The sequence below is a fragment of the Pisolithus orientalis genome (assembly GCF_024613125.1).
Source record: "Pisolithus orientalis strain OTSU chromosome Unknown F5J12scaffold_57, whole genome shotgun sequence".
Taxonomy (NCBI): Eukaryota; Fungi; Basidiomycota; class Agaricomycetes; order Boletales; family Pisolithaceae; genus Pisolithus; species Pisolithus orientalis.
Window position 1 is genome coordinate 92,428 of NW_026260838.1, and position 24,972 is coordinate 117,399.

Here is a 24,972-nt window from a genome sequence, read left to right on the forward strand (position 1 = left end):
TTCCTTCAATATGTCGACTCAAGTTCCAAAGCTTCACCTCTCGTGTCAGCTAACTGACTATTCAATTGCATGCATGAGTTGGGCTGATAATCTGTGTGTAATACATCGGCTTGTATGAAGTATGAAACCTGCAGTGCGATCTAGGTGTATTATGTGGACATGCGCGACCCATTCCGCCATATGCAGCTCTGCAGGTACACAGAGCACAAGTGCCTCAGAACTCCTAACGAGGGAGGGGCGACAGGGCGACCGATGATATCTGGTAATAATGCTGTATCCCAAGAGATCTAGCCTGGGATGGGCACCAGATCTAATGCAAGTTGTGCAACTTGCCATGAGATTAGGATAAGAATAGTTGATAGTAGTTGTAGTTGCATCACGATGGAAAGGAGATGGCAGAGAGGAACCTATACTGACAATGTATCCTTCCACCTCTCCGTGATCGGTTCGCCACGGAACACTTCGAAGAGAACCTCTCGCACGTCCTCGACGTACACGAACCGAATGCCTGTCTTGACGCTCTCAGGCACGTTTTCTTCGATGTCTGCACGGTTGGCAGCGGGTGCGACGATCGTCGTTATACCTGCTCGATGGGCAGCTAGGATCTTCTCTTTGAGGCCGCCGACTGGGAGAACTTGGCCGACAAGAGATATTTCACCTGTCATGGCTGCATGCACCGTGTCAAAACCGTCAGTCCCCCATTCACTACTCCAAACCTGGCCATCGACATACCAACATCAGGATTAATCCTTGTCTTTGTAAACAACGACACGAAGGCCGACACAATAGCTGTACCAGCACTCGGCCCTTCCTTCCCAATACTTCCCTCAGGCATATGCACATGAATGTCCCGATCCGTCAAAAACTGCTCATCGAAGCTACTAGTAATTCCAAGTTCGTAGGCGTGTGCTTTGACCCAGCTGAGACCGATTTGCGCGCTCTCGCGGATGACTTCACCGAGTTTACCGGTGAGTTGAAGACCTCCTTTGCCAGGCATGCTCTGCGAGTCAAACGCATCGTCTGTTAATCACTTGTCAGGGAATGCAGAACGGGTGATATTTACCGTGGCTTCAACAGGCATGACCGCCCCTGATCCGTTACCCAGATATCCAAGACCAGTGCTAACGCCCGGAGGAGGTGGAGTGACATACATCCTATCCTTATGATAGACAGGCGGACCCACATATTCCTTCAAATTCTCCGGCGTAATCCGCACAGTTATGTGCTCCGGCACGCGAAGCGGTTTACGCTCTTGCGTCGTGACAGTCTTGAGTTCGGAGTTGGAGTTCTTGGAAGCGCCACTGGCGGAGGTTTCCTCTTCCGAAGTTACTGTCTCTTTAGGCTCGTTGGACAAAGGTTCCTGGGATTCGACGGTAGTGGTTGCCGATGCAGAGTTGGAGGAGACATCGTCGGTGGAGGCAGCTGCAGGCGCAGGCGTGGGTTCCGGAGGTTCAGGGAACATTTCCTCTCCATGTTCCAAAATAATATTGAGCGCTGCTTTCCTGTATATCTACAACCCACGGCAATCAGACCCCCCAACATTCTTTTCTTGACGAAACAAGGAAAAATAAATAAATTGTGCACTCACCTTGTCAATGTGTTTCTTTAGATTCCGCACACCACTTTCACGACAATAATACTTGATCAACACGTCCACGGTCGACGGATCGAGAAGCACATCGGCATCTTTGAGCCCAGAGGCTTCTTTAGCTTGTGGTCCGAGATACTTGTCCGCAATGACGGATTTCTCTTCGGAGACGTACCCGCTGACTTCCAACACCTCCATCCTATCAAGCAGAGGGGCAGGTATGGTGTCAAGATTGTTGGCTGAATGTCTTTAGTATTCCCAGAAGAAAAAGAAGGATCTGTCGACACGAACCGGTGCACACGAAAAGAACCCGTGAGAGGTCGACAGGCACATCCATGCTGCACACGAGTCAGTATATCGATCGAATAAACACGGATGACAGCAGGTGCCACTTACTAGTGATCCAAGAACGCATTATTCTGCTCCGGATCCAACATTTCCAATAACGCACTCGCAGGGTCACCATTAATCCCTCTCCCAATCTTATCCACTTCATCAATCAACACCAACGGGTTTTCCGTCCCCACTCTCTTCAACGCCTGGATAATCTTACCCGGCAACGCACCTACATACGTCCGCCTGTGTCCCTTGATCTCGGCCACGTCCGTTAAACCTCCCACCGAGAACCGGAAAAATTGACGATTCAGTGCACGTGCGATCGACTTCCCGATCGACGTTTTGCCGACACCGGGTGGACCGACGAGACAGATGATCTTACCCTCAACGGTTCCGCGAAGTTTACCGACCGCAAGGAATTCAAGGATACGGTCTTTGACGTCTTTTAGCCCATAGTGGTCTTCGTCTAGGACTTGTTGCGCGTGAGCGATGGAATAGTTCTCGGGAGAGTGTTGCCCCCATGGTATCTGTCATCGCGCAAACCATGCAGCGATGAAAATAATGAAAAGGTAGACAGACGTACCTGAGTAAGCCATTCTAAGTAATTACGCGTTACATTCGCCTCCGAAGCTGCGGGTTCCAAACCCATCAACTTGTTCAATTCTTCGTCGAAGACCTTCCGAACAGGTTCTGGCATCTTGAGCGCCGCGGCCCGCTCCTTAAATTTCTCAATCAGTTTGTCCTTGCCGTCGGATTCCATACCAAGCTCTTTCTTGATGCCTTTAAGCTGTTCCATTAGGTAGTACTCGCGCTGACGTTTGGCAATTTTGCTGTCAACGTCCCGCGCGAGTTTGCTCTGGAGTTGGGCATTGATTAGTTCTTTCTTGAGCACCAAAAGCGCCTTTCGCAGTCTTTCCTCAACGACCAGACTCTCTAGTACATCCTGCAGCTCGCCAACCTCACCACTAGATACGGCAGCAGCGAAATCGGCAAGCTTGTCAGGCTCGTCAAAGACATTAGATGAGACTTGGTTAATCGAGAAATTGGTAATCTGGTCGCGGAACAGAGGATTTAGCTGAGCGATATCTTTGAAGACGGATACGATCTCGGACATGAAGGCACGGATGTACTGGTCGTCTTTGTTGTAGGGCTGCGTGACCAGGTTTTCTACTTGTACGATTGAGATAGCATGCTTATGTAGAAAAGAAGTTTGCACTGGTCCTGAAATGAGTTAGAAACAAGATGTTCCTGGTGTTCGCTTCGAAGAATACTTGCCTGGCGGCATCTTAGCCACGGCATCCTCTAAAATTTCCGGCCCCGGCGATGGAGGAGGCGTCAGTGTTTGTGTGTCCTCTGGTGCGACTTGAGCCGTGGAGGGTTGATCACCAGCCTTAATGAGTTCCGTCATCTTGATCCGCCTATGCGGGTACAAGACGGCGGTCAACCCTTCGTCCTTGTCTTCAGCGGAACCTGTATTTGCTGCGAATATACTTGTAATCTGTGCGAATACGCCGACTGGATGCACTGAGTTGATGTCCGTAATGACATCGCTGTCCGTGTTCTCGTCTTTGAGGAGGAATGCACCGAGGTAGGGTTGACCGCGTTTCATCATTTCTTTGATGGCAGCAACGACGGCTGGATTTCGAACGACGACCGCTTTGTAAAAGCCAGGGAAAAGGGGGCGTCTCGCTATTGGCAAGGCGAGGACTTGCGGGTACACCTCTGGTACGGACTGCTTTGCTATAGAACTGGGGGTGGGCGTGCGGTACGCGGTAGGTGGCGGGGGTTCCGAGTTATCGCTTCCATCGCCACCCGAAGAAGAGGACGAAGGTGGGGAAGAAGGCGCGGAGGAGCCAGCTGGACTTTCATCTTCCGAGCTTTCCAACTTGACACGGTCTTTGGTGTTCTGATTCTTTGGAGTCTCTTCCTCGAGGCCGTCTTGCTCCCCGGAGTCGTTTGATGACTTGTTCGACCGCCTAGGGTAGTAAAGCAGGGGTGAGGATCTCGCTGCAACTGTTCTGCACGTTGCGAAGGATCTCTGCCTTGCCAGACTCCTCGCGACGAGCGAATTGACAGGAAGAAGGGATGGATATTTCGTGCAGGACGTTAGCCTGACCGCCAGCTGTCGAACTCCGGCTCGACAGCTCTGTGGGAGGACCATCAGACGACCTCCTCGTCCCCTGCGTTGACGTGGATGTCCACAAAGCAAGTTTGGTCTCAAAATTTCTCAGGAAATTACCATAACAGGCGTGTCAGTCGGCTATGTACTTGGACTGGACATCTGATGCTGTACATCGTAGGCTTCGTTCTCTTCACATTCCATCATGTCAGTCCTCAAGACACTATTGCAGATCCTTACTCGCTTTCCGAAGCTACTCCTAATAATCACCAAACGATACTCCTCTGTAGCTTTACATTTTCTGCGGCACCTATTCCCTTTCTGGAGTGCGTCGGTCCAGAAGAAGAAACAAAATCACCGCTCCCTGAGAGATTTGGGTGATGTCGCCACTTCGACAGCACCCAGCCTGGATGGGGAGAAAGGTAGAGTAGCGGGGGAAGATACTAGTGTTGAAAGCGTAACTGTACTAAGCTTGGCTGGGCACACGGCGGCGGGTCGTGGACTGACGCCTATGCCACAATCTTCTGCGAGTAGCCTGAGGGTGCGTCGCTGAAAACCTGTGCAATCCATATAAAAGCCTGATTTCAGAGCGAAGTCGACGGTTGCAGTGTCTGTTGGGGATTCGTCTGCAAATCTAGTAGGTCCAAACGTTCCCCACTTCCCACCAGAGTAAACACGTTTGCAACGGTACGTTACACGCGAGCATTTATCGTGATGCCCGTATTGATGTTTGTGGCGTCCAAGCATGCACTGTTGCAACCCTCCTGTCAGACGCATGTGGCGCTCGTGGCGACTACAAGACGCATTTATTATGCTACTCTTCCTTGATCATCCTGGATTTATTGAGCGTTCCCTCAGAGGTACACAATATAATGGTCAAACAGATGTGGTGAAATGGTCAACATTCTGGGAAACATTTCAAAAAGATGTCGAGAATATCACTCTACTTGTAAGTTGGCGTTACAGTGGTGTGCGATTTCGATGGATGCATTCATTTCTTGCATTTTATGACAGGCCACTGTGCTGCTGACCGCAAATGTCGGCTTCCTGGCAATCCAAACTGTTGATAGCCCCAATGGATTGCATTCCTGGCCTCAGCGATTGAGCTATATGTCTCCTTGCTGCATTAGGCAGCATCTTGATGGGATTGACTGTCAGGACACCAAGACGCTTTGTGAGTGGCCATTAGGCTTGGTTTCGTGGATAATCCCAATGACCAGGAACTCCCAGACAGCTTACAACACAGCCTACTTCCAAGTGATGACATTGGTTCCAGGGTTTCCATTTGAGCTTTTCTTGTACAGGCGTGTGTGTGATGCCTTACTTCATACTACATCTGTGACAAGCCTGCTTTGTAGCATTGTTTTCTTTGTCGCTGCACTTATTGAACGCTTCAGGCTTAATGAAGCAACACTGCAAAATATCGCGGCCTCTGTCATCTTCTTCCTTGTCATCATGTGCCTCTTTTTATACTGGCTCATCACAGAGCCAGTAGGGGAACAAAAAGTTCCTTCCCAGACAGATGTGGAGGTGGCAGTATCTAACTAGGTGGCTTTCAAGGAGGCAAGATTGTGATGGTCATGATAATTGTGTTGGTATCCATCCCGTGAAAATAATATGATAGATATGTACTGTGGAACATATGTATGTAGTAGGTCACTCTGAACATTTCCTATTTCAGTACCGCTCAATTAGCCACTGTGCCAGTGAGCTGGAACCTACTATGACATCGTAACCAGTCGATTGTTGCGGTTACTGGGAGTTTCCGAAAGCGACCGGGATGAAGACCAACACGGTTGGAGCCGAGACTAACTTACTGCCAGCCCAGACAAATTACTTCCAGTAAGGTTGTTCAGATGCTGTCGCAGACACGAGGAACGGAGGCCTACCCGACCCTATTGAAGATGTTTGGATACCTGGATAGAAACATGGGAACTAGTCGCTCCTCCCAAATAACATGCGGCTTTGGTACTCGATCAAAGCCGACGGCCGGTCACTGACGTTAATGGCGCCCGCATGGCAAAAGGGCGACAGACAACATGCGACCTTGCTGTTCTGCATACAACCATCATGTTACTCCCAGAGGCGCTCTTGCGGATCCTTGTTCGCTTCCCGAGGTTATTCATAGCGATTGCCAAACGATGTTCCTCGGCCACTTTACACTTTCTGCGGTATATCTTCTCGTTCTGGAATGCCTCTGTTCAGAAGTCACGAGAACGGAAGCATTTCGCGAAGAGTAACGGAGACAAATGCTCTCCTTCGATAGCACCACGCAATGATATAGAGAAGGGAGAAGTGGAGGCAGATGCCGACGTCAGGAGCGTGACCATACAACGCTCCGGTGATAGAGGCCTTGCTCAGAGTCAAACAATCTCCACAGTAGCTGATGCAAGTAGGGTACGTCATTTCTCAATTGTGTTGGAATCCAATAGTCTGATGTCGCCGCCAAGCCCCAGGGTTCCCAGCCTGCTGATTACGGGGGGTCAAAAGGACGGTAAGTGCATATACGAGTGCTTATTGCGGCATTTACGCTTATGCCTTGCGACATCAAGCATGGTTTCCTCCAAACCTCCGCTCAAGCAACCGACGCCCCTACTCGATAAGTTGGCAGGTATACTTTCGATGTTGTCTGTCCTTGATCATCCCGGATTTATCGGGCGTGCGCTCGGGGCTACACAACAAAGTAAAGCCAAACGAGAGCGTGCCGCCGCTCGGCAGCGCGAGGTTACGCCACAAATCCATGATCATGAAACGGACGTAGCCAAATGGATGGTGTTCAGCGACACGTTCCAAAAAGATGTCGAAAATATCAATCTGCTTGTAGGTTAAGTACATCCTTAATACTTGTTTCCGTTACTAAGCACACAGTCGCTATGTTAAAGGCTACTGTACTAATGACAGCAAACTTCAGCTTCTTGGCTATCCAATCTATTGATCAGAATGGGTTGACTTACTGGCCCCAAAGGTTGAGCTACACATCGCTTCTATCTGCAATGGGTAGCATCTTGATGGGATTAGCGGTTCGGACGCCGAGATTTTTCGTGAGTAATGACTGGGCTTAGTGCGATGGCCTACCCCGCTGATGCAGAGTTCAGACGGCTCACTCGTCACGTTACTTTCAAATCATGGTGTTGGTTCTAGGGTTTCCATTCGAGCTGTTCTTGTACAGGTGTGTAAGAAACATCTGACTTGACATCACATCCATGACTGAGTCCATCTCGTAGTGTGTTTTTCTTCATTGCCGCACTCGTTGTACACTTCGGTATTCATACAGCAAAGTTTCAGTTTGGTGCAGCGATCTTGATCTTCGGCCTCGTCATTGTATGCCTTGGCTTGTACTGGCTTGTGACGGAGCCACAAGAAGAACAGTTGGTTTGTTCTTGGAAGGGTACTGCTAGCGGAGATGCGGAGGCTTGATATAAGTGTCTTTCAAGATTGGGGGGTCCCTCTGACTGCCAACCAGGTGGTATGTCGCACGGGCATTGCTAACTCGTTTGTAATTTTTATACGTTGTACACCTTTATACAGGGCATGAGTACGGACAGCGTGACCGAAAAATCTGTGCAGAGGTATTACTGGTTCGGTCACTGTCCAATTGAGGTCTCCTATCCAAAGGCTAGTACGATGCGTCGACGGCTCGAAATCACGTTTATCTGAAGCAACACATCAGTAACACTTGAGCCATATCATATTGACATTCAGGATTTTGAAACCTCTTCTGCGAGATCCAAAACCTTGTCCCATGATAGGTAGTCATTTTCAGCCCAAGTCTTCTGACCCTCCTCGCTCCTTGCATAAAGGAAGTGTTTAACGGCCAATGCCATCTGTTTTGCGCAAACTGATGACGGGATCTTGCCGACTCCTGTCCCAAGCCCCGTCATCAGGACCTTCTTAATTTTCTTCTCTTCGTCATCCGCTTTCTCGTTCCATATCTCGAGCTCAACCAGCAGAGACCACATCGTGTTGTAAACGATGTCTTTATGCCACTTTAATTCCTCCGGGTAGCGCATCGTAGGGCAAACAGCTATAACCTTGCAAGAGAAATCGTTTGGCGGGAGGCCTGGGACAAGGATACATGAACCTGGTGGTGCGAAGCCGTAATACCGATCTCTGATAGCGGCCTGGACGAGGCGAGTAAGAGCATGGAAGTCCTTTGGCGGAGAGAAAGCCATCGACAGATAAAAATCAAAGCTGGACGGGGCGTTAACATAACTTGCTGAGGGGGGGATCAGGTACAAAGCTATAGCTAACCCGCCATCCATGATACCATACGAGTTTGCAGGGGAAACGACGCAGTCGAACGTAACTTGAGCTTGCTTAAGTTGACCTAGCCTGCTCTCCAGAAAGGAGAAGCGCTCGAGGTCCTTTGGCTGGAGGTGCTGAGTAAAAGCGAGCTGCCATTCTTTGATCAACGACGTCTGTGATTCATTTGATGGCCTCCCTGCAGGCTCGATCAAAATAAAAGAAACGTTGGACATCGCCAGTCGAAATCAGTGAATCGCTAAGTAGGCGCCTATATTAGTCGAATCATTCCCAATTCAGGTGACACATTTGAACTCCGACAAGCCAATGACCCCCCAAGTGCCTGTGCCACACTCCAGTTCACCTCATCGACCATCCTTACCGCCAAACCATGTCCGACCAGAAACATAAAGCTATCCAGAGTAAGTAGTTCATAATATCCGACCGTGCAACCCGCTCAAGGCAGCAGTCCTCGTTAAAGCTGGCGTGAAGGAAGACTTCGCCACCAAAGTGGTCGAGCACTCTGGGCACAAGCCCAGCGATATTATCAGCAATCCGGTTCAGGTCCTTAGTGACTACTGGTACACCAACGTGGACTTACATTTCTTGGACAATGCCGTCGCTGTCAATGGTTTGTTTTGTTTTGTTTTATTTTCGTACGGACGAGTTGACTCTGATGTCTAAAACAGCTTCGGAGCTCAAGCGGGGTCTCACAGCTCTGCAGTTGCAGGATTCCGTCGTAAACGGAGCTTACGCAAGGGCCCCTCGTCCCGAGTTACTGGGACACAGAGATGTCTTCAGTTGGGGTCTTGTCGTCGTCGAAGATCGTCTTTAAGTATTCCGTCCTTGCGTCTGACAGTAACAAGAGATTCGTGTGCAAGCACGTGTATCACGAGATTATGATGCTGGGTTCATGCGACTACGGATCTATTCTACCTTTACAAACTTCAATTTCGACAACGCGTGCTCGGTAAGAATAGCATACTGCCAGACATGACTATCAACAGGCTCATGTTGACCACCTAAGTTCAGATGGTTAACGATCAAGGGTTTGATTGAGAATAAATTGGTTGCCGACCCTTTATAGTGCTCATCCACCCGATGATGACGTCGTAGTTTTCCGTGACAGTGGGAGGAGGATGGGGGAGAGGGACACCCTTCTTCTGATATAATCTGCAATATGCGACATGCTGTAAGCCATGCCTTAGTAACTGTCGCAGGAGATCTCATTCTGGATTCAGATACCTCACGCCATTCATTGAGGGCCTCCCCCGACAGCGCATTGCTAAACTTCTTGACTTTCAAGCCTTCCAGTTCCAGGGAGAATGTCATGACTGATGTTGGGTGATCTTCAAAGCCACGAACTTCCTCAGTCATGACAGTCTTCGCAATGTGCTCATTGTCTGTGAGGTAAAAGGCTTGGCTTTCGCGACGGAAATCCGTTCTCGGTTTGGCACGGTCAAGTTTAATGCCTGCTTTGATATCGTCCACAAATTTGCTGGGGGTAGCATGATACAATAACACAGGAGCCATGGTGTTGAGGTGGTCGAAGGAGGTGAATGGATCGATAACTCTCGCAACGGAGCGCTGGTGTAGCCCAATGGCTCATGCAATTCGTGGGAAATCAGCACCGTGTGCACCGGCCTCAGATGCGCCCGCCCATATTCGTCATTGGACAGGAACAGCTGTGGTCGCCGCTTGTGTGGAGTGAAATCAAAATAGAGTCTACCGTACTATGGCCGACTACGCCATGACAAAGCTAAGGTCTAGGTTTGAGGAAGATAAGGCAGACCATAAACAACAACCAATGAAGCTAAGAGAGTTACTAGGGTAGGGACAAATGAAGTGTGGGCCGCAAGGCACATAGAACGGCCGTGCCGCAATTGATGCATGATGCTGATGGGCCACCCGGGCCAACAAGGTGACCGACAGTTGGTGCGAACGCCGCGAGAGGAACGGATGGAAGAAAGTAAAGGCATCGCGCCCAGATAATAATAGGAATGATCTGGGGCCAGACCTGTGCGTTGTCACTGAAAAATCGGATCTGGGTAATCGGACGGAGCGGCTCCCCATCTGTATTCGACATTTCATGTCATGACCCACGGTACACTTTGGTACGAATAATCCAGTTGTTCCAGCACTGTACAGGGGTAATATTACTGCTTTAGTCACAAAACGTTATCCAATCAAGAGATTTCATATATCGCATCCAACGTCCACAGTCAAACTGCCAACACTGACACCGACACCGGAGAAGTACGACCGGGATGGCCGAAATTCATGATCAATTCGATACTATTCTTATTCTTGACTTTGGATCACAGGTCAGATTTTACTGCAATCTGAGATGACCCACCATTCGCTCTGATACGTTCACCCCATGATCTATAGTACAGTCATCTCATCACGAGACGATGTCGCGAGCTCAACGTATACGCTGAATTGATGCCATGCACAGTTCTTCTCAAAGACATCCAGTTCAAACCAAAAGGTCAGTCGCCTTATAATTCATCTTCCGAAATGAGTTGGGCTTCTGTAGCTTGTTACGCCAGGTATCATTCTTTCCGGCTCCCCGTACTCTGTTTACGATGCCGATGCACCTCATGTTGACCCCGCCGTCTTCGAGTTGGGGGTCCCGATCCTCGGTATATGTTATGGACTCCAGGTACGCACGTATCCCCACTTTTCATCCTCGATGTTGCGTCCTCACGACCCCTGCGACAGGAAATAGCATGGAATCTCAAAGGTCAAGTCACCCAATGCGACCATCGCGAGTATGGTTACGCCACCATCCAAATCAGTCGTTTTGGAAACGGAAACGACAACAGCACCGTCGACGCCTTATTCGATGGCCTCGGTGACGAAATGCAGGTACGTTTGTTTGATTACTATTCTAGCTGATCAGTTGCAATTTTGAGTATCACGGCTCGAATAGGTCTGGATGTCGCATGGAGACCAACTGCAAAGTTTGCCTCCAGATTTCCATGTCATCGGACACACACAAACCGCACCTTTTGCGGCTATCGCGCACGACTCGAAACCTATATACGGGATCCAGTTTCATCCAGAGGTGACGCACAGTCTTAAAGGCAGGGAAGTTATTTCGCGATTCGTCACCAGCATCTGTAGATGTCGTACAAATTGGACGATGGTACGCTGCGTCCCACGCTTGTTCCCTTGCATGTATACTAACCTATCCCCAGCAAGAGTTCATTGGAAAAGAGATTGCGCGGATCCGTGATATATGTGGTCCAAAAGGTCGTGTCATCGGCGCAGTCAGCGGTGGGGTCGACAGTACCGTTGCGGCTAAATTGATGCACGAGGCTATCGGGGACAGGCAAGTTCTACACCGTACCCTTTATATCCATCCCTCTCTGCGAAGTGACCACTCGACTCTAACCTCAGCCTTGCAGATTCCAGGCCATAATGGTCGACAATGGCGTCCTCCGTCTCAACGAGGCGAAGCAGGTCGAGCGTATGCTGAAAGAGAACCTCGGCGTCAATCTCACCGTCGTTGACGCCTCAGAACTCTTCCTATCTCGCCTTGACGGCGTCGAAGACCCGGAACAAAAACGCAAAATCATTGGTAACACCTTCATCAACGTCTTTGAAGCCGAGGCGTCGAAAATCGAAGCTGCGGCACAGGAAGAAGAGAAAACAGGAGCTGAAGCAAAAGGAAAGATCGAGTGGTTGCTACAGGGGACTTTATACCCAGATGTGATTGAGAGTATCAGTTTCAAGGGACCGAGCGCGACGATCAAGACGCATCACAACGTCGGCGGTTTGCTCAAAGATATGAAACTCAAACTGATAGAGCCATTACGGGAGCTGTTCAAAGGTTGGTCGGCGGGCTCTGTCATCCACAGACGAATGCAACATAATTATGCTAACTCGATATAGACGAAGTACGCGCCCTCGGGCGTCTATTGACCATCCCAGAACCCCTCGTCAAACGTCATCCGTTCCCAGGTCCCGGACTCGCCATCCGAATCCTAGGACCTGTCACGCGTGAACAAGTCAAGATCCTCCAACAAGCGGATAACATCTACATCGAAGAAATTCGGAAAGCTAATTTATATGATCAGATCAGTCAGGCGTTTGCGGTGTTGTTACCTGTGAAGGCCGTCGGGGTCATGGGGGATAAGAGGACGTATGAACAGGTGGGTTAAATGATAATCGAGATTATCGGGTGCATGCTGAAAGCGGATATATAGGTTATCGCGCTTCGTGCTGTGACGTCGGAGGACTTCATGACTGCAGATTGGTACGTTCTCACCATACATCCAACTCTTCCGATATTTTCCTCATCAGACACGGTCCATGATGCTAGGTACGTCTTCCCAGCCGAGGTCCTGCGCCGTATATCCTCCCGTATTACCAATGAAGTGAGTGGCATCAATCGCGTCACGTACGATATTTCTTCAAAGCCACCCGCGGTAAGTTGGTTCTTGTGTGGCCGATCCTGGGCACGTGTCGCTAACTGGTTTATTCTACAGACTGTGGAGTGGTTGTAGGGTGGCGCGGAGCATAGTGTAAGAGAGTACAAACTATCGTTTAAGGTGTGATTCGAGGAATGAGGGCACCAGACATACGATTTTTTAGAAGCGTGGGCCTCGTTATTATAACTTGCACCACTGTATATTCTCACGGAAGCATGTTTTTTGGGGGGTGTGAACAACGCTTTCGGCGTCGAGCGTTCTGGTGGCCGGGATGCCGGAGGAATGCGCAGGGGGGACTCCCTACTAACATATGTGAAAGGTTGCCAGACATACCCTCTCATGTCATGTCCGAGGTTGTAGGCGGACAGGACGTCCAGGAATTGGCTTGGGTAGATGACTGAGGCGAACATTTGCGTCCGTCACCGCTCTCAGAAGTGGAAAAGAATTGACACGGGGCTCTAGAGTGTGGATGTTACGTGGGTTTTCGTATGCTCAGTGAAGGGACCGGTTCGCACAATGGTGTATTTAGTCGACAAACGTGCGGCGGTGTCAACGTACCTCGCGCGTTTGCATGTGCCAGATAACCATCGGAAGATCGCCGGGCGTGTAAGGACGTCGACTGTGCTCTGAACTCGGTAGCAGTGATGTGTGGATTTAGTAATAAGCTTGTAGTATTAGTTCGGTGGATGCGCCCCACACCGATTCCTCGATGACATATGAAGCACACCAGATGTCTTTAACACGAAGATTAGTGTGATGTTTCGACGTAATGTCCCAAAAGGCAGCCGAAGAACGCGAAAGATGGTTCCTTTGGAGGCAAGCGGTCCCGCGCAGGTTTGAACCTCGATCGCGGACGAGACTAGTAGTGATACTGACAGCAACGACAAGTATCGCTCGGAAACGAATTTGGCTAGTTGTCCCACAGACCAGTAACAATCCTCGCTGCCCGGACGGCCTGGGGAAAAGACAAACGTTAGTGAACCGGCTGGCAGGCACTGGGCAAAAGGTGACATACAACATCCTCGATTCAAGGTCAGACCACAGATCACTACCACGGCCCGCAAGCTGCCAAGAAAATTGACACGCCCAGTACTCGTTTGTCAAGAATCCCTTCCTATTGGCTACAAGGTATAACTACAAGACACAACGACAGCAACGACACGAATACGGCGCGACAATGAAAACTAGTGAAACCACACAAAGATAGGGAAAACACGGGGTGCAACACACTGGTCACCCCTGTTAGTTAGAATCGGGGTACCATTCTTCATCTTGCCCCAGATCAACTGATCCTACCCCTTCGACCAAACTGGTCACTTGAGTCTCCCTACCATCCGAAAGGACAAAGGCCTCGATCTTCTCGAGAATTACATCACGGTCCATGATAATATGCTTGAACTGCCTAATCGCTGTATGAACGTTGCTCCTCCATGAGGATTCATAATACACTTTGAAGGCCAGCTTAATCGCCCTGCGTGTAAGTTTCTTTTCCTTCCTGTTACCCGTGAGTGCAAACAGTATTTCCAGTACGTGTGTCAAATCGACGATGTATGCCATAAAACTTTGATGCGCATTTTGCCTAGAAGGATAACCATTTGATATTCTGAAATATCATACTAACGATTGCACGTACAGTCGCTGGTAGGATTCACTGACCCATTGGACAAGGGCTAAGCCAGCAACAAATGGCAGGATTACAACCATTGCAGCCATGAGAGGGATGGGTCTACTTGGGGTGTGGCAAATCTCCATGAGTTCGCTAGAAAGCAGGCTTCACGCCAGCACTCACCCCGACAACGTGTTACTACGAGTGAGCTGGGTGGATGCAGGGGTCGGCACAGCCAGTGCATCCACATCCCCAACCATGTTGACCATCAAATCTCGAAACTCTTTGGAACCTAGGTACTACAAAAGTAACGTTAGGAGGCAATTATCACAAGAAGGCAAGAATGCTCGCCTCATAGGGATCGTAGAAGTTCCAAACTGAGACGATGTCGGTGTGTATGACGCGAAGGCAGTCAGCCATCTTAAAACCCTGAAAATCTGTGCTGGTAGCCAGTGCTCTCCAGTATCCTTTCGGTGCATGAGTGTACTGATGATCATCACTTTGTGCATGGAAACCCACTTTGCCTCCCCACACTGTATAAGTAATAGCTCAGAATATGGCAGCATCACACTAGAATGAGGCTTACTTGATCGAGGATTCAATCTTTACTCTAGGTACCCTTCTTTGAGCTCCTGCAGCCGCAAACGGCACCGGTGATACCACATTCGGCTGAGAAGTAAAGCTCTCAGATACCCTCTCATAAGTGAGGTTTGTCAGTTCGTCGTGCCCTCGCTCACACTTGGGATTCGCTAGCATTGTTCCAGATGAATAATAGGCAAGAAATCGAATGGGAATAGGCGGGACTCACAGCTAACTGCAACATGCAGAATGTCAATGTTCTTGTTCTTCAAGAAATCCTGAATTGGCTTGACGCAATGCTTTTGCAAATATTGCCTCGCCTCAACTTCAGGATCCACTTTACCTTCCGCCGACATATACGCTAAGAGGTTGTCATACTTTGTGAATACGACAACGGTCGGAACTGAGGCGAGTCAGTCTGCCAGATTTGACACGAGAGGTTACTTGCTCACTATTCCCTAAGGCTTCGCTCGATTGCGCTAAGAACGTTTCTGCGCCGTCCTCCAAAAGTCGCTCGCCGTATTCTATAATGGGTACTGGGAAGCACAACCTATCATATCCAGCGGTCGGTCAGAGACGGGAATGCAGCTGCCCCAAGTCAGGACGACATACCACACTGCATGAAGCTGATCTTTGATATGTGGCATCCTCTTTCTGGCCTCTATGAACGACTTCACGGTATCATAGTTGCTGCCTTCGGCGGGTTCGAAGCCTTGGCTGTCGTGTAAGATGAATCGGTCGTTCTCCGGGGAGATTAGCTCTTCCTCGATTACTGCTTTCCCAGGTCTATCATCGGCGATGCACTACATCCTCTGTCAATGTAATGGATAGATGCAGACCGAGTTACTCAACCGCAGCTTTCACACCGAAGACTCGGTTTATCAGAGATGACTTCCCGGCACCTGACTGCAAGAACACGGTTCTCAGCGGCTACCCGTGTGACAAGCAAAACCAATACCTTTCCAATTACCAAGATTCAGAAACTATAGATATAGATGAAATATATTAGCATCGAGACGTAGGGATCTGGCGCTCACCGAGGGCACTGATTAATAAGGTCCTCCGTAGTTGGTGTTAAGTTCCTAGGAGCCGTATCCTGTGAGCTCCTTGTCAGCGCTAATTCAGTACTACCTATTAGTTACCGACGGTTGGTATGGGTGGTGGTGAAACCTCGAGGGTAATATCTACTTTGCCCCGTCGTTTTTTGATTACTGTGCATTTTTTTCAGAAGCTGTCCAAGACACGGCAAATGATTACTCTGAGAGCTACCTTGCCTCTCTGATCCGGATTGAATGTCGGCAGAGCTGATCGTGATGGTTTCGGAGACCGCTATAGACGAAGAGCGGAAGAATAGCTTCTTTCGACGACGAACTTCGAGAGCAAGGAGATCGGCTGCAAATGGCCTATTATTGCAACCAGTCAAAGACATGAGAATACTATGGTGATGCATATAGCGAATGGTAACTAACAATCGTTCATCAAAATGTTCCGAAAAAGAGCCTTCTCCTTGTCGAGGGATGGAGATTTGCCTATTAGCGAGGACAAGGTCGACGGATTCGATGTCTTTTCCGCCGCGTAGTTCGATATCTGTACCCAAGTGGTTATTTGTGAATCAGCACTGTAGACACCGTACTCATTGGCCGTCGAAAATCGTACAGGATAGCTGCCGGGGAAACGGAGTCATGGTTGTGGGCAAAGGGAGGGCTCATCCAAGAGTCCAGGAGACCACATGTCACCTTCAAGCGCCCGTTCTCTACCTCGTGTTGTGGTGAGCGTTGATGGCGATCGCGTATGATCGGGTCTTCTTCGGGAGCGCGAGGGCTTCACAGCTGCGAATTGTTGAGTCCATGCCCAACTTTTCTACATAAGGCACTTGCATTCCAGTTGGCTACAGGGTATACATGACTACATTGATGATAAGACATGACGCATCGAGAGCAATCACTGCGGAAACGAGATTTTAGCAGGGGGCATAACTGGATTCTCCAAATGTAGATAATCCGACCTTGATTTTTTTTTGTAAGATATAGCTATTAGTCTGAGTAAAGTCCGACTCCACAATTTTTGAGTAACATATCCAAATAATCCGATGTAGGCAAGATCTGAATATAGTCAATACACCAATAGCCTGACCTCTTGCACGTGCATTTCCCCACTCCGACTATGCTTGACTTCATCGGCCATAGTCCAACTATAATACCATCGGAAGAGTGGCTCTTGCCGCCCTTGCACCCCTCGGAAAAAATAATGGACTTTGCGAAAATTTTCCTTGGTCTCCAAGTTCACCGGTTCGCCATGTACACCATGAACCAACCCAAGGTATGTGGTACTTGAGTCCTCTGGCCTATGCACTCACCTCCAAAAGTTCCATATCGATGCTAACCAGGTGGTTCCAACCTCACAAGCCGACGAAACCGAGTTTGTTGGTCCCCCAACAGTCATCAAACGTAGGCCACACATCCTTCAACTTCATGTCCCAACCAGCATCCAAAATGTTACGCTCTCTTTCGAGCCAAACTCCCAAGGCCCTGTGGTATGTGTGGCTAATTACCGTTCATGTGTCTTCCACTCACGGCCATACACCAGACCATAGAAATCTCCCTAACGACGATGTCACCAGAGCTTGGCAATGATACCTTTCGTGCAACTCAAGCGTGCATTGTCGACTTTGGTGCTAACGTTGGTACTGGTGGGGTTAAGTTGGAGTCTGCAGATGCCCATGTTTCAGCCGTCTCAGTAAGTCATCGCATAATTCATTTCCTTGCTGATGGTATTACATAGGATCCTCTACTCATCAACGTCAAGCCACTTCCTGCCATGCAAGGACCATTCGGATGTATTCCAGACCATTTCCCACCTGCCGACAAAAGCCAGACAAACCCTGAGGGTGGTACTGCCCTGCCTATCGCCCCTCGCGTTCCTCTCATTGATGAGAGTGAAACTGAGCCCGAAAGTATGGAGGAGACCCCAACCGCGGCTGTCAAGGTACGTTGTGACTCATGAACTGTTCTTTTCTCGATATTGACCTCTTTCTAGAAAACTACTTCAGAAATACCAGTCTCATCTCTTCCCACGCAGGTTTCTGGCCCCTCCATTAGGTATACTTTTACCCCAGACAGTTTTGCTGGATCGGAGATGTTTGATACTGTGAGTACACAACTGTTGTGTGTAAGTAAACTTCATCATTTGTGTTGTCACATACTCATCATTACTCAGGAAAGATGGGCCCAAATTCGAGAGGGACTTATCGCTGGCCAGGAAAATAATAAAAGATGTCACATGCCCATATTCTCTGAAGCTAGTACCCCCACCCCTCCTGCTAAATGCTTTCACAAGTAGTACTTGTCTTTTTTTGGAACTAATATAATGTTCACGTGATCATTAATGTCATGCACGTCCTCCTGCTACCTCCTCAAGGCCTCACACTCTATTCACTAAGAACACACCTCCGATGGGGTTCCAGCAATGCAACTGCAAATCTTTCGGGTGTAATGGAGCGCTAGTGCCTGCACATACGGCCGCCGCCCATACGCGATATGACCTTTGTGCGAGGACGAAAGCATCCCAGATGTCACAGCTGCGTGTATCAGGGCATAGGGTCATCCGTTCGGTCATTAAAGACGCAGGGCCCATCTCATGATTATTTCCATACCCTATATGCATGCCTGCTCCCCCCCTCTCACCTGATGTCTCTTTTGCTGACCCACTGTGTACTTCGACCTGTGCTGTAGAACAAGAGATGCTCGACCATGGTACTCTCAGTGGCGAGGACCTTGATATTCTGACCTTTGGCAGTGCACTACCGAATCTGGGACTGAACTTCCATAGCCCCGAGGCCTTGCTTTCCGCTGTGGACTACTTCCAAGAGTACAATGCAAGGACGTCTGCTGGCGCTTGCCCTCTCACTTCATTTCGTGCCCACCATCTCCCTCCTGACCCAGAACAGCGTGCCGTGGAATGTCAGCTCTGACATATTGCAGAAGAACTTTGTGACGAGCAGAACAATAGTCGGAACAATGCCCTGCCCCTCGATTATGATGATATGTCCTACGCTAATGGATCCTGGTCTTATGCTGATGAAACTGATCATGCCCACAACGCAGAGGTAGTAGATGGCCTCCCCCACCCCAGCGTCGATGAAGACGATCCCGATCCCTTCCTTATCGATGAAGAGGTGCAATCAGATAACCTAGACCTCGCTGACATCCCGGAGCACGTCACGGTCATACATGCTCTCGTATCATGGCTCCATCTCCAGTTCCATCTCCCGCGCATTGCATGCAATGCGCTATTGGCGATCCTCACTCTTCTACTATTCTTTCTCAACCCAACCGCTACCTCCCCATTCACAACACTCCAGTCCGGAAATCGCCTTCTCGGAGTCAATAGACCCATCCATACGTTACCGGTCTGTCCGAATTGTCACGATGTATACCCTCCAGCCTCATCACTGCATTGTCATGATACCTGCACATCCTGCCACATTGAACTTTTTCTTCCAGGGCAGACTCTATGTGGCAACACTTGCATGCTGAAGACTCCAGTTATTAAGTACCCTTATCTCCTGCTGTCTGAGCAAATTGCATCAATCCTCAAGATTCCTGGCATCGAGGCTACTCTCGATGAGTGGCGAGACAAACCACGAAAACCTGGCATGTATATGGACATATTCAATGGCAATATCTGCCGCACGAAGCTTAAAGGTCCCGACAGCAATCTGTTCTTTTCAAACCAGATGAATGAATGCGGTGGTCCAAATGGTGAGCTTCACTTAGGTGTGAACTTGGGCATGGACTGGTATGCTCTTCCTGCTGACTTTATGATTTGACTGAACATACTTCACGACAGGTTTTCATACATTCGGAGCAATATCACACCATCCCATTCATCAGCTCCAACATTGTTCTCGATCTGTAACCTGCCACCAGAATACAGGTAAGTTTTATGATATCCTTGCATCTTTCTTCTCACACAGCTTTGTCCTTCCTTGCAGGTATCAGGCAGCAAATCTAATGTGCATGAGTATCATGCCTGGTCCAAAGGAGCAATCACTGGACCAGGTACAATGATTTCTTCGGCCTATCATGTCTGATCTACTGTGGCTTTGGAAGCATGGTATCAAAGTTCCCACTGAATCGCGGCCTGAAGGTATGTCTAATATTATTTTATGCGAGTGTCTACTGACTTATCTTAGGATGGCTTGTCCATGTTGCCCTTGTTGCGGTCGTATGCGACAAGCCTGCAGCACACAAGATTGGAGGCTTCACATCGCACTCTCATACTTATTTTTGTACAGAGTGCTGGATATCTGTGGCAGACAAGATGAATCCAAATGCGTTTCAGCAAGGAGGTATGTCTTTCCGCCTCTCGCACAGACAGTATACAATAACTTATTATCCATATCAGCTTTTCCACCACGAACAGATGCTGAGCAGCGCCATTTAGGCGATCAGTATCGCAACCTTGTGATGCCGAATGCACAGAAGATCTTCGTCAAAGAGTATGCAACACGATATTCGCAGCTATCCCACCTACCATATTTCGACTTGGTCGCACAAATCGTCATAGATCCAATGCACAATCTCTTCCTGGGTGCGTCATAATATCTACTTTGAGTCTGTATAAAACTGACATGTCTTCTATTCTCAGGATTAGTGAAGACACACTTTTACAATATCTGGGTTCAAAGCAAGATATTACGGCCAAATCATGAGCTCGCCACGCTACACAGCATGCTCGCAGATGTATGTGTGTCCTATTTTTCCCTTCTGAGAGCGACTTAACATTCAAAACATTACTAGTTTATCATCCCAGGCTCGTGTGGCAAACTGCCGACTGACATTGGGACCCCTGCTGGTGGATCTCTTACGGCCGATCAGTGGTTGCTTTTGGCAACCGTATATGGCCTGATCATCGTATGTTTCATCGACGCTTGACATCAAGCTCACAACTTATACAGGCATAGGTACCTCAGATTTGGGACAGTTATCTACCGCGCCAGATGTCTGATGAAGCACCCTTTCACCGCATCTCCACAATTGAGCAGGCCGAAACCGAGAAACAATGGGAAGCTTCCCGGAAGGCTAACAACAAGACGTCCCTCGCAGAAGCCAAGAAATGCGGAAGGGAAGCTTTTGAAACCGAAAAGTCCCGTATTGTGCAGGAGAATATGGCCATCGCCGAGGCAAAGAAGTAGGAAAAGCTCCAACAGCTGGTAGTAAAGCAAGCTGAGAAGGCACGGCAGGCCGAAGTCAAACGAGTGAGTTTCACATACATCTTCGTGTACTTCTACGTACTACATATGGGTTTCCGTCCCAGGTGCAGAAGAAACGAAAGGCAGCGACCCAGATTGTCGAAGACTTGCCTGAAGGTCAGATACGTGGCCCACCTCCCCCTCCAGGCGATGCAGAGACACCCGAGGTTCCTGAAGACCGCAACGAGCAACTCAACCTTCATCCTACCGATCTGGCAAACTTTCTTAAGCTGTCCTTGGCCATCCATATTCTCATCAAGCACACAATCAACGACCACGATATCGCCGAGGCTGATCGGTTACTACGTGAATACAACGTCGAGTTGATTAAGGTATGTCATCGCCCAGACTATACATCAATATTAATGACACTAATGTGCTTGAACTTAAGCTCTATGGATCGAGTGCCATAAAGCCAAATCATCACTATTCCACACACATCGGCAACTGCGCTTGCAACTTCGGACCGCTGCATGACTTCTGGACGTTTTTATTCGAGCGCCTTAACAAGGTTCTGAAGTCCTTCAAAGCGAACAACCACGCAAATGGTGAACTCGAGATGACCTTTTTCAAGGAGTTCCATTGCGCATGTGAGAGCTTGAGGGTGGTAAGTGCAATGTGTTCGTAAATTGGAATACAAATACTATTTTACTGACTATGGAACTCTAGATCTATTCTCTGCGTGCCAATCCCGTGAAATCCCTCGGCTCAGAAGCTGCATGAATCATGCAGAAGGCTACGCATGAGGAACATGGAACCGTCACAGGGCTTGCTGCCCTCTGCAACGATCTTGATGAGGTCAGCGCAGATGGTGAGTTACCCTTGGCACAGAACGAATGGATGGCCGTCTGACCATAGACTGCATAGCCGGGATAACTTACTCCCTAAGTCCACGCTGTCATGAAAACGTCTTCTCATCAGAAACTTATCGATTACTCACTCGTACACTCAACACGCGCTTTCCGCTTTCACCAGTGCACTGCCAACACGAGTGGCCAACTACTCCCCACAGTATTCCTCTCAATCCCAACGGCATCTTCTACGACTATGTTGTGATAAATGGAAAGCGATTTCATGCTTCAAGAGCAGTCGGCACTCACCGGTCTTCCCTAGTTCACGTCATGATACCAGGTCAGGTACCTACACACGGCTATGGAGAGATACTGGAGATCTTTCAGCTGGATCAACCCTTACACGATGGGAAGCAACGCTTATGGTTTGCATGCATGCGATGGTTCAAGCCATACCACGGGAACCAAAGGACGATTTGGGACGACTTGTACGTCGTCCTGTTTGACCTACTAACCATCGTTCGCACTAACATCATGAAGTTCTGCCTTAGATGTCCGATTATGGGAGCTCGGGGAATACCAAATGCAAGAATCACACCTCCCTTCGCTCGTGGAATTCGACTGGATTGGTAACTTACTGGCATTAACTGTTGTTTCACTCAGAGAGGATCAGCGCAAGGTGTGGGCAACAGTAGACCTTGCAAAGGTGCGTAGCGTTATTGTTTACTGATACCCAGCTCGCTACTCAATCAATACTCAGTAACTGGAGTCTAGACCCTTCATGTATTACAAGGATGGATGGTAAATTAAACATGATGTTTGTTAATTTTGTAACAGAGCGTCACAAATCCTACAACATGCGTTGCTCAGAACACGAACAGCAAAGCGAAGTTTCAATACTCATTTTCATCATCTGATGACCCATTTTCATTAGACATCTTGAGCCATTCATCCAATTCTTTGAGGTAGGTGGCATCTGCCTCGAAAAGCTCTTCTTGGTTGACACGAGAATAGAAGCCTTTTAGCCAGCTGATGCCCTCGTGCACCACCATTCCCGGGTGTTCATCTAACCACCTCTCATCTACCATCGCCCTGAAGACCATGGCCTTTGCCAGTGGCATGTCGTGACTCAAATGCTTCGGGGCGACGTCAAAGACCTGTTTGTGCACCTTCTTCGTGGTTTTGCAACGTTTACGCTGTGGTTCCTGATTCATATTGCTAGTATTCACATTCAGGTCCTCAGTTACATCTTGCTGCTGCTTCGTGGCACACATGCTGAGATAGTGCAGAAATGCAACATACTAATATGGCCGGATTCGTGAGTCACCTTTGCCGCTCAGATATGAATTTAACTTACATCGACTGAGTGCCAAGCCTGACCTACAACCCGGTTTGCAGATTGCCCAACCTCTGCATCCTTCCTTCGCTGGAGCGTGTTGTCGCTAACCTCGTCGTCGTTGCAGCTGATAATATCAGATCCGAGGTCAGTAAGGATGAGGGCTTCTGCGCCCTGATGTCCAGTTTCTGCTTCGTACTGTGACACTGCCTTGCATCTAGCTGTTGCAACCTACCAGTATGTCAGGCACACTCGGGCACGATATCTGTGAGAGTTCAAGTACCATAACACGCCGAGCTCGCTGACGATTCTGTCCCAGCCTCTCCTTAGTCCTGCATGCACCTTGATCACTCGTTTCCTCTTTTACCCTTTTGTGGATCATGCAGAAGTATGTTTTCACGCAATCTTTCATTATTTGGAGGTCGAAAGACTTGTCAGGTATGGTTTTTAATTGGAGCTGTTCCCTCTGGCTCTATTGCATGTCGGGTGAGTGCTTGCAATTCTCATATTATTCACGCGCTACCAGATGATACCTTTTCATTATTAAAGACACGCTCGGTGACTTCTTTAATGAACATGTCATTCAGTTTGTCATCTACGTTGCCGAGCCAGTTGGGGTGCCAAAGACGTGTGCTGTCACTTGTCGATATGAAAGGTTCGTCGTTCTCGAGTGGTTTGATAGCAGCAAGGGCTGCGACGCAGTTTCTTTTCGTCCCTTCACACTCGATTCCACACATGTGAGAGAAGAGCAGCTGGATAATAGACTAGTGCCTGGTGAGTGCACACTCTGATACTGAATGATAGCGTAACGTACCTTGAGAACAGAATGGTCATTTGAGTTTGTTCTCAACGAAGTATGCTTCTGTTGATCCACACATTTCTCCTGCAGTTCTCTAAGCATTTGCTCGACGGTTTCAAGGCATGAAACGAGAGATTCAGTTGCCTTCCTGATGCTGGTAAGCTGTTCTTCCATGCTGGTGTTGGCCTCGCTGAGGTGTTTGACATGAGCCGTGAGCTGTGCAACCGTAGCATGCAAGCTAAGCTGGTCTCCTTGGTAAGATCCAGTTTGAGAGCGGGATGCTGAATATAAAGTCTGATAGTCTTCCATTGGCGTCTCACTATGTCCTCTGCCATTCGACTGACTATGGGAAGGTCTTCCAGCATACGAGAAGGACGTTTCGTCACAACCATTGACACCCCCATGGTAAGGAGTGAAGCCAAGATGTTGGCTTGGTTGGTTTCCTCGGTGTGGATAGGATACCTCGTCCTGCGATCCCTGTGAATCGACAGCACCGGTCGGCTCCATCATATCAAAGGAGAACTCGGGTGACAAGAGCTTGGCAGATAGGGTGAGTTGATCGACTGACAACAACAATTAGTAGTGACTGACCGATGGTCCACTGTGGTCTCTTCGCTGAGCAGGGCCAGGGCCAAATGGATCATCTAGGCCTGGCGCAGAAGGGAGGTGAGTGCCCTGCGGGGTGTTTGAGGGCGCCATGTTCATCTGTGGTACGTGATGTCCACGCGCGATGCTATTAATATTCTGGCTCAATGACTGGGATCCAGGTATCACTCCACCACTCGGAAGTCTTTGGCGTTGAAGGTGCAAGGAGCTGGAGGGCGTCATGTGTGTCTGGGTCTGTGGTACGTGACGACCGCAATGAGTTCCCTCCTGGCTCATCA

At 49.0% G+C, this 24,972-nt stretch overlaps 8 protein-coding genes across 8 annotated transcripts; 3 read left to right on the forward strand and 5 right to left on the reverse strand.

Annotated features, from left to right (window-relative positions):
• Window positions 1-67: 67 nt before the first annotated feature.
• F5J12DRAFT_862141 (Lon protease C-terminal proteolytic domain-containing protein) lies at window positions 68-4,134 on the reverse strand. Its single transcript, XM_051746920.1, has 8 exons — window positions 3,200-4,134; window positions 2,508-3,145; window positions 1,985-2,451; window positions 1,880-1,926; window positions 1,589-1,827; window positions 1,064-1,510; window positions 733-1,000; window positions 68-667 (listed from the first exon to the last, which is right to left on the reverse strand). Exons 1-8 carry the CDS (start codon window positions 4,083-4,085, stop codon window positions 408-410), a joined length of 3,252 nt encoding a protein of 1,083 aa, XP_051595305.1. The 5' UTR covers window positions 4,086-4,134; the 3' UTR covers window positions 68-407.
• A 593-nt stretch (window positions 4,135-4,727) lies between these two features.
• On the forward strand, window positions 4,728-5,703 carry F5J12DRAFT_862148 (uncharacterized protein). Its single transcript, XM_051746921.1, has 4 exons — window positions 4,728-4,992; window positions 5,058-5,217; window positions 5,274-5,351; window positions 5,402-5,703. The coding sequence occupies exons 1-3, from the start codon at window positions 4,789-4,791 to the stop codon at window positions 5,330-5,332; spliced, it is 423 nt and encodes a 140-aa protein (XP_051595306.1). The 5' UTR covers window positions 4,728-4,788; the 3' UTR covers window positions 5,333-5,351; window positions 5,402-5,703.
• A 25-nt stretch (window positions 5,704-5,728) lies between these two features.
• Window positions 5,729-7,521, forward strand: F5J12DRAFT_862154 (uncharacterized protein). Its single transcript, XM_051746922.1, has 6 exons — window positions 5,729-6,440; window positions 6,494-6,537; window positions 6,596-6,863; window positions 6,926-7,084; window positions 7,139-7,212; window positions 7,268-7,521. The coding sequence occupies exons 1-6, from the start codon at window positions 6,060-6,062 to the stop codon at window positions 7,458-7,460; spliced, it is 1,119 nt and encodes a 372-aa protein (XP_051595307.1). The 5' UTR covers window positions 5,729-6,059; the 3' UTR covers window positions 7,461-7,521.
• On the reverse strand, window positions 7,522-8,537 carry F5J12DRAFT_862160 (macro domain-like protein). Its single transcript, XM_051746923.1, has one exon. It carries the CDS (start codon window positions 8,519-8,521, stop codon window positions 7,742-7,744), a length of 780 nt encoding a protein of 259 aa, XP_051595308.1. The 5' UTR covers window positions 8,522-8,537; the 3' UTR covers window positions 7,522-7,741.
• A 675-nt stretch (window positions 8,538-9,212) lies between these two features.
• Window positions 9,213-9,818, reverse strand: F5J12DRAFT_897641 (uncharacterized protein; the record flags this gene model as incomplete). The annotated part of the gene is made up of 3 exons (XM_051748042.1): window positions 9,213-9,307; window positions 9,364-9,475; window positions 9,531-9,818. The coding sequence occupies 3 exons, from the start codon at window positions 9,816-9,818 to the stop codon at window positions 9,213-9,215; spliced, it is 495 nt and encodes a 164-aa protein (XP_051595309.1).
• Window positions 9,819-10,348: 530 nt separating this feature from the next.
• On the forward strand, window positions 10,349-12,960 carry F5J12DRAFT_862169 (GMP synthase). The gene is made up of 12 exons (XM_051746924.1): window positions 10,349-10,399; window positions 10,454-10,609; window positions 10,677-10,776; window positions 10,838-10,950; window positions 11,010-11,156; window positions 11,221-11,436; window positions 11,489-11,622; window positions 11,699-12,123; window positions 12,186-12,445; window positions 12,500-12,549; window positions 12,616-12,721; window positions 12,782-12,960. Exons 2-12 carry the CDS (start codon window positions 10,553-10,555, stop codon window positions 12,797-12,799), a joined length of 1,626 nt encoding a protein of 541 aa, XP_051595310.1. The 5' UTR covers window positions 10,349-10,399; window positions 10,454-10,552; the 3' UTR covers window positions 12,800-12,960.
• Window positions 12,961-13,948: 988 nt separating this feature from the next.
• On the reverse strand, window positions 13,949-15,009 carry F5J12DRAFT_471869 (uncharacterized protein). Its single transcript, XM_051739592.1, has 5 exons — window positions 14,917-15,009; window positions 14,682-14,863; window positions 14,514-14,629; window positions 14,358-14,450; window positions 13,949-14,303 (listed from the first exon to the last, which is right to left on the reverse strand). Coding segments are annotated over exons 1-5 (729 nt in total). The 5' UTR covers window positions 14,918-15,009; the 3' UTR covers window positions 13,949-13,966.
• Window positions 15,010-15,079: 70 nt separating this feature from the next.
• On the reverse strand, window positions 15,080-15,667 carry F5J12DRAFT_727491 (uncharacterized protein; the record flags this gene model as incomplete). Its single annotated transcript, XM_051741809.1, has 3 exons — window positions 15,080-15,312; window positions 15,362-15,459; window positions 15,522-15,667. Coding segments are annotated over 3 exons (477 nt in total), but the record flags the coding sequence as incomplete, so codon positions are not given.
• Window positions 15,668-24,972: the final 9,305 nt, after the last annotated feature.